The 8,798-nt window shown below is 45.7% G+C and overlaps 1 protein-coding gene across 1 annotated transcript in view; it reads right to left on the reverse strand.

The window, feature by feature from the left end:
* The window catches only part of FGF2 (fibroblast growth factor 2), a 65,666-nt gene extending 58,309 nt beyond the window's left edge, over positions 1-7,357 (reverse strand). Inside the window, 3 exon segments of the mRNA XM_035023268.1 lie at positions 6,485-6,965; positions 6,967-7,124; positions 7,228-7,357. Coding sequence (XP_034879159.1) covers positions 6,485-6,965; positions 6,967-7,124; positions 7,228-7,357 — 769 coding nt within the window.
* Positions 7,358-8,798: the final 1,441 nt, after the last annotated feature.

An 8,798-nucleotide genomic window follows, 5' to 3' on the forward strand; every position in this document is an offset into this window, starting at 1 on the left:
TAAAAAAAAAAAAAAAAGAGAAAAGAAGACGAAGTAGAAGAGAGCACAGGATACCAGGATATTGGCCACAAAAGAATGAACAAACAATGCACAGCACACCTAAGTAATTTTATACCACATAGTACATGATAAAAAAAAATCCAAAATGCTTCTTAAAGAAAACCAAATTCCTAACAAGTTTAAACTATTGATCCCGAAAAATGATTCAACTTTCTATACAGATTACTCTAAGAAATGTTAATAGCCAGCCTCTAAGATTCCCAAATACTTTTCTAATATAACTTTGTTACATATAATCATCTTCATTAAGAGACTGACCAAGTGTCTAAATGTATGCATTACTACACCAAGAGAACAACAAACCTCAACTAAGCTTTCTACAGCATAGGGCCCATGAGCAGTGATTACACAGGGTGGGTGGTCCACACAAAATGTTTTCATCAGCAGCTGACATTTAGTAAGCACTCCCTGAGGAAAAGGTCCTAAGGCTTTATGATGCTTATTTATATGGAGAATTCCTGGTTCCTACCCTAAGGTGCTGGCATCTTCTCAAAGTGCCTAAATGAGGAACTGAGAACAACGTATTCAGAGAATCTAGCCAGATCATTACTACTCTGTACAAATTTCCTTTAAGGAAAAAACAACACAAACACTTCTTTCTTGACTCATTTTACTGTTTAATTATAAGTTTCAACTACAAATTAATGTATAGCTTAATTTAAATAATTAAAGAGGGGTACCCAGGTGGCTCAGTTGTTAAGCGTCTGCTTTGGCTCAGGTCATGATCCCGGGGTCCTGGGATCGAGCCTCGCATCAGGCTCCCTGCTCTGTGGGAAACCTGCTTCTCCCTCTCCCTCTGCTGTTACCCCTGTCAGATAAATAAAATCCTTTTTAAAAAATTTAATTAAATTATAAATTAAACAGGAAAATTTCTTTCAATAGTTCAATTACACTGGGAACTTCCTCCTCATTTTTATCATCTCTGGAATATCTTAAAAATCTGGAAAACTTTCACTTCAGGATTCTACAGAATAATTCCATCTAGAGGGTAAGTTAATATGGGGAAGTGAGTAGCCCTTTGAAAATATAAACACACATGCACTACAGATTTCTGTAAATGAATAAGCAAGCATTAAGGATACACTGGTCAAAAGTCACCTTGCACAGGAAGAGTGACAGAGGACAGCTGGGATGAGACATAAATTAAACACTGAATATTGGCTGTCTGTTGCCTCCAGGTCCTCCAAATTTCTTCAAACTAAAAATATCCTACAGGAATTTAGAATGGGACTAGTCTGGCTTCTAAGAACCGGTCTACGGCTCAAGAGGTAAAGTTCCCTGGGAGTCACCACTTGTAGTCTTCCCCTAAATTTCTGGGGGTATAAATAACCTAGCTTAGAGGAGGAGTTTGATAGCAAAAGAGAACACAATAGCGAATCTAACAATGGATACAACAAGGAAACACTGCAAATCATGCTGCCACAACTGCATTTCCTAATGATATAATCTTCCAAATGATTTTACAAACAATCAAGCATTAAATATTTATTGAGCATTGATAGCATTTACAAGACCAGCTCTCGGATCTCAGAGTGCAGAAAATGACCAGCTCAAAAACAAGCGAAACAAAATATATTTGCTTGGGCAGAATATAGTCATGGGGTTCAGGTTTTTGCCCTGAATGTGCTGATTTGCCTTGTTCCAGTTCATGTCTTCAGCTCTTACCCCAGGCCAGCCTTCTAATAGATGTGTGCTACAGGACAAAGGGGCCCAAGCAGGGTTTTTGGAAAATCAACAAATACTGGAATTTGGAAAAACAAGCAAAGGCCATGGCACATGTGTAGTTATTATCCTGTTGTACAGGCATCTTGTGGTTGAAAAATAACAGTTCCAATGATGCAAGATCTAAAAATTACCTTTTTCAGTATCACAGATGGTCATTTCTGAGAATCAATGCGTGGATGAATAAAGTCAATTTTATAATTATAACATATAAAGAATGATTTGTGTTTTATTACATCTGTAATGTTTTATTTTCAATTTAAACTTAAAAATCATGGCCATCCATTCAAAATGGTATCAAATCTAAGTGAGAATACTTAGAACGCCATTGTTACACCATTGTCAAAGTCTAATTACATACTGGCCATTTTATAAACACAAGGAGAGCCCTCAGGCTGTGTCACAAGGAGCTACCTACCGCCTTTTCTACACTGAAGTCACTTGGCATCAAACACTTCTTAAAAGGCTTCTAAGGTGTGGTAATATCTATGACTCATGAATTGTCCTTTCATTGCTGTACCAATTACATGATTTCCATGATTAAATGAGCTATTAGATTCTTACTTCATTTGTTTACTGCACATAAATAGCATTACAGTAAACACTGTGTTTATTAAGGCAAATTCGTGGCATCCACTTGCCAGATATTACCCAAAAAGGATGGCGGGAGAGAATCTAGTATCACTGCATCAATAGTGCTATTTATATGAAGGAAGAGAAGAAAGGTGACTTTATCCCACACCCAAGGAACACAACTAGAGGCAACCTGTGGACTAGTAAGAACTCCACTCCGCACTTGGCCACAGTGCTAAGAAATGGAGGAAGCCCACAAAGGGGGGGCCCTGGAGGGTGCTCTTGGGACTGAATGGAAGAGTGCAGTGAGGCTGGGGGAGGGCAGGAAGAGAAGGCAAGGGCCCAGGTGGGCAAGAAGCTCACTCAGGATGATCACTGGGTAAACCAGCAGATGAACTCAGGTCATCAGTTACTGTTCTGAACCTCAATCCTCTCTTCTATAAAACAAGATCAGTGAACTACAAGGTCTGACGCCTCCCTCTGAATTTCACAAGCCCTTGTTTTTATGACTGGAATTGCATGGAATACGCGCCGTGGCAAAGGGCACGGGTGTCAGGAGGGCCAGGATCCCATCCCTGCTCCACACAGGAGTGGGCAGGTCCCCCTGCCTTTCCAAGTCTCAGTGTCCGCTGGAGCCTGGAAGCAGAGAAGTACGGCAAACAGGCCGCCACCTCCTAGAAGCCCAAGGGTAGAAACAGCACGGCTACTACCGCCATTTTTTCCTAAATAAGAGCATCTGGAACACATTTAATGCTAAACTGTCCATAAGCAGCATACATTTCACTCACTGCTCTCCAGCACATGGTGTATGTACGTGCTCTTTGGGATAAAATGTTCTTTCTTCTGAAGTTTTTACATGGTTCACGGCTTTAAAGTATATACTTAATGTTACACGATCCCATGGGCATTTGAAGAGGTCAATCAAAACATCTAGGACACCACAAGTAAGCTGGGTGAGCAGTACACACACTGGAGAAACATAGACTCTGTCACCACATCTTGCTTTTATCAAAATTCTCATGTCAAAAGAAAGTTACTCCAGGACTATGAAGAAAGTGCAGGAAAATCAGCCCTGTCAAGTGAGAACAGCACAGAAGAATACCCAGGTGTGAAGCAAAAGTGACCTTCAACAACACTGAGAAGTTGGAAAATTGATGTTCAGTCATCTTCCTCCTCCCCTTTTATTTCTACCTCTGCCCTCCCTGCCCCACACCTCCCTGCCCTGTCTCTCTTTCAGCACCTGAGCCACACCCCTCACACCTAACCAGCACCCCACATTTATACCATCCCTCCCTAAATTCCAGTCCTAGTCAGCTATGGGGGAAGAAATTATACTCACAACTTAACTCACACTAAATGTTAAAATCTGATAATGACTGAACTGTTCTTTCCAAAGGCATTTGGATTTTAGAAGACACCTGGGCAAAAAATGTTAATGCCAAAGTAATAAACCTCTGAGAGATTTTCAGGTCAACTGGACAAAACCGTTTGAGGAATGAGGCCATGGGCTGTTCAACTTTTCAAATAGGTCTGGATATCTGAGCCATAATTTAGTGGGAAATTATGCCAACCATTAACTCTGCTTTTCTTTCTTCACGTTTTCTTGTCAGTCTTATTTGTTTGGGTAATGGAGGAGATGTGGTTGGGAAGATATTGTTATATCATGTACATAATCATTTTTTTCTTGTGTCTTTCCCATCAGTCTTACCCTGGTTTGGTCAACTATCAGTACATCTTTTACATGCCAGAAAAATATACTGTACTTAAACTTATGTCCAGGTTGAGCTACACAGACGTGGTCTAAATTCATCATTTTAGGTTTTTATTCTTGTCAGCCTATTGCCTGGTAAAAGATGATTTTTTAAAAAATCCCTATCTTCCACAAATTTGGATGAGTATTCTACTCTTCACTCTCAACATGCTGTCTTTAGCTAGTTATCAAGTTGGCAGGACTCTCAACCTTAGCACAATTAACATTTGGGGTCAGGAAATTTTTTGCTGGGGATAATGGAGGTATCCTGGGCATTGCAGGATGGTTAACAGCATCCCTGGCCTCTACCTACTAGGTACTAGCAGCACTATTCCAAATATCAACCAAAAGTGTCTCCAGGCCTTGCCAAATGTTGGGGGTGAGGGGCAGGGGCAAAATCGCTGCCCTTTGAGAACCAGTGAGTTAAAAGAAGATTATGAAAAACTCATAGTTGGGAAGAAAAATTTAACAGCTGTTATTACAAGGGTGGTAGTGTGCTACGCAATTCAGAATTATCCTCATTCACTAGCCCCTATACCATTTTATTCTAAAGGAAAGAGTATCAAAAGCTTCAAAGAAAAAAAGAAATGATTCCGCAATTAATGAAGTGTCTTAAAAAAAGGACTAGGGGAAGCCCCACCATGAACCTCATCTGGAGGAGAGTTCTTCTGTCTTCTAGTCATAGAACATGCTCCTTTTTTATTACAGTTTGTGCTACTAGAAAAGAACAAAACTACTTAGGACATATATGCACCTGACCGTAATCAGCTGTGTGGACCTAGAAGACAACTGCAAAAAAAACTTCAAACACAATGTTTAAAACTTAATTTTGTGAAACCTATTCAAGTTACTAAAATAGAGAAATAGCACTAACCCATATATATTGGGTTACAAGTATCTTTTCAGTTTTACTGGATAATATAAGTGGTTGATAAAATTTAAAAATTACGGCAGACCTGAAAAAAAAACTAGACCTGCATCTTTTGCTTGTTGTTATTTTGGAATCAATAAAGACCCAAGTAATATAAAAGCACATTTCTCATTCATCAACCCAGGTTTGATGGCAAAGCTTTGGCCTCGTCCTCCATCACCTCACAGGTGTGAATGACATTCCATCAGCATCCTATGATAAAGAGGTAACTACTGGGGAGTGAAGCTCTGCCCCTGGGCAGATTCTTCACCTGAAACCCAGGAAGGAAGGCCAAACACAGAGCTTTTAAAGCGGAGGTCTCACCTACACTTACAGGATGACAGTTAAAATATACTGATTCTCTTTCAGATTCTGCCAGTGTTGTTAATCAGCCCATTTTATGCCCTTTTCCTCCTCTACTTTATAGACCAGTTGGTCTCAAAGGGTGGTCCCAGGTCAGCAGCACCTGGGAACTTGACAGAGATGCAAATCATCAGGCCCCACTCCAGACCTAAGGAATCAAACTCTGGGAGACAAGGTTCAGCAGTGTGTTATAGCCCCCCAGGTGATTCTAATGCACCCCTCAAGTTTGAGAACCAGTAACTGCAGGCCAGTGTTATTTCTATAGCCACAAATAGATGTGTGTGTGTTTTTTTACAGAACAGGAAAGTGTACACTAGTGAAAGGAGTCCTCCGCGCACTTTATATAAATTCTAATTTGATCCTCTAACCTGATGCAAGGTAGACGTTACCCCCACTTTAGGTATGAGGAAACAGGCTCAAGGTCCCAAAGCTAATAACTGCAGGTGGAAGATTAAAGTTTTTGCAGCTTCTGTCACTATTAAAACAAAAGTGTGTCGCACTTTATTAACAAAGTCCGTATCTTTTGCTCTGAAAGCTTTCGGCAATTAGGAAAAAAACAGAAATAAATGGGTGAGAGCAGTGTGCCCGCTGGCTCGGATCCTACCAAGTCGGAGTTTCGGGGCACGACTCTGGGAAGGTATTTTTCCAATAAAGAGCACTTAATTCAGCTTCGGTCCCTCCGTCTTTGTCCGCGGGACTGCGCGCCCCCAGCACAGAAGGGATTGGAACTTCAGGGGGGGACCCGGGCGGCATCTCCGCGAGCCCGCTCACCTCTCCGCCGCCAGCATCCCCTAAGCAACAGGTTGTGCGCGCGAAGGGAGCCCGCCGGCCAGGCCCGGGCACCCTGCGGCTCTGGCCCAGGGGACCTGGTTTCCCAGGGGAAAGTGGCACACTCCGAGGCCGGGGGAAGTGTCTAACCCGGCACCGCAGCTCCGGGGGAGGAGGGGCGAGTGGTGAACCCGAAACCGCCGAGGGCTGCGCGGAAAGAAACCACACGTCCCGCTAAGGTCGGAGTGAAGAGAAGGAAGAAGCTGGAATGGAGGGGTGGGGGAAGAACCACAGGAGATGGAAATGGGATGGGGGAGGAGGAGCCGGCCAGCACTCACTGTGAGGATCGCTCTTCTCCCGGACCCCGTCCACTCGGCCATCGGGGTGGATGCGCAGGAAGAAGCCCCCGTTTTTGCAGTACAGCCGCTTGGGGTCCTTGAAGTGGCCGGGCGGGAAGGCGCCGCTGCCGCCGTCCTCAGGCAGGGCGGGCAGCGTGGTGATGCTCCCGGCTGCCATGGCCCCACCGGGGCTCTGCCGGGGTCCCCGCGCCCCTGGAGTGGCGCGGGGAGCCGCCGCCCCTCGGCCCCGGCCCCGGCCCCGGCCCCCGACCCGGCCCGGGGCACGGCCACGGCCCCGGCCCCGGCCCCGGCCCCCCAGCCTCCCGCCCGGCAGCGCGCGGCCGCGCCCGCGGGCCCCCAGCCTCGAGCCGCTCGGCCGCTCCCCTCCCCGGCTGTCCGCGTGCGCGGTGCGCCGGGGGCTCGGGGGCTCGGGGGCTCGGGGGCTGGGGTTTAGCGCCGGGTGTCTCCGCGGCCGCCGCGCTCGGGAGGGCCGCCTGCCCTCGCTGCAGCGCCCGGGATCCGGCAGCACCGCGGGCACCGCATCCGCTGGTCTGGCACCGGCCGGGCCGCGGCGTCACATCTTCTACATCTCCACCCCCGAATGCCCACACCCCCCCACGCCCCCGGCCCTCCTCCCTTCCTGCGCGCCACCCCCTACTCGCTCGGGGCTTTCTGGGGCCGCCTCTGGGTCGGAAGCTTTGGCCGCAGCACGCAAGCGCGCGACATCAGTCCCGGCGGGGAGCCCAACGCCGCCGGGGCCGGGGGCGGGGGTGCGGAGGGCGAGCGCGAGGCGACCGCAGAGGCCTCCGCAGCTCTAGGGGTTCGACCCCGGCTACGTTCCCCAGAAGTCGCCCCAGCCCAGCGCTGCGCCATCCAAGCCACGTTTAGTCTTCCTCCACGCTGCGGAGCTTTTGCTGTGCAACTAGCCGTGACTCCACTTTGAAACGTTTAAATGCAACTTTCTCCCCCATTCTTTTTCCTTGTCAGCGTTTCAAAGCGAAGAAACTCTTCCCACCCCCAAGAAGTAAAGGAATCGGAAATGAGGGAGGATTCTGTGTCAGAATAAGTTTTGAACACCTCTAATCACCAAAAGACGAGGGTGTACGCGTGGGGCACAAACCGTTAAACTTGAAGGCAGAGGCTGAAGTCATTGACTAACAAAAGGAAAGAATGAGGCCAGAGAAGGGGAGCAGACCAGACTGCTAAAAGAAAATAGGTTCTCTTTTACCACCCTAACTTGAATTAGACAACGTGGAAAGATGAAGATAGGCCTCAAATCCTTATGTGATAGAAGTGGGTTGATAATGTCTTATTCCTAAACTGGCACTAGCCCTGGTTAAATTGTTAGGCATTTCTTGAAGGGGGGGCGTAGTTTTCTGAAAATCCCAAACTACGAAATTGAAGTTAATTGGACGTTGGTAATTTTCAGTAGAAAATTCCAGGTACTACAGATTAGCAAAATATCCATCCTGAAAATTTCTTAATCTTGAGCATCTCCTATATGCAAAGCATTTGGGTAAGTGCAGTGGGAGATGCCCAATCAGGCAGGATCTTGTCTGCACAGTGCGGGAGGTAAGATCGGCAGCATGAACAACACAAATGGAGACGGTGCCAAGGCCATAGAAGAATAAAATGAGGTGGTGTAAGATTTCAGACAAGGGGTAATTCAATTTGGGAGGTAGGCTGGGGTTAGGGAAAGCTTCTCGGAAGATGTGAGAGTACAGTGTTCCTCGATTTAGGAACATGTTTGGTTTCAAAAGATCAGTGTATCAAAAGATGAAAGCATTTGTTCCTAAGTCTCCAGGAGGGGTGTAACTCTAGATGCCTGTCTAGGATGTTAAATAGAAGTATGAAGCGATTGGAGCTTTAAAACCCGACATATTCTTCCCTGGGCTGGTATATGTTCTCTGACCTCTCTCTCCAAAATGGACAGGTTTTATCTGCATTGAAAATCTGTTGAAACAAATAATCCCTTCCAGATGATCTCTGTAGGTATCCCAGGGAATGCTTAATGCTACTGTAGCTCTCATGAGGTTGCTTGCCACTTACTTTGACTTAAGTAGACTTGAAAAAGCCTGGAACTCTGTGTCAGAGAAAGCTGAGTATTCCAAGAGCAAAGGAATAAAATCTAAATCAAAACATTTTTTTTAACAGTAGTATCCAGAAATCTGGAGAAGAGCTATATGCAGTTAAGTAACTTATATGCTAATGGACCACGGATCTCAAGGAACTTCATTACTTGTACAATTCACCCTTGTTTCCTAGTTCCTTCCAAAACCAGGAGAGGCCATATCACAGGAAATGGTTAATCCAG

This window comes from Mirounga leonina, unplaced genomic scaffold, assembly GCF_011800145.1.
Source record: "Mirounga leonina isolate KUSES-001 unplaced genomic scaffold, KU_Mleo_1.0 Mir_176, whole genome shotgun sequence".
NCBI classification, from domain to species: Eukaryota; Metazoa; Chordata; class Mammalia; order Carnivora; family Phocidae; genus Mirounga; species Mirounga leonina.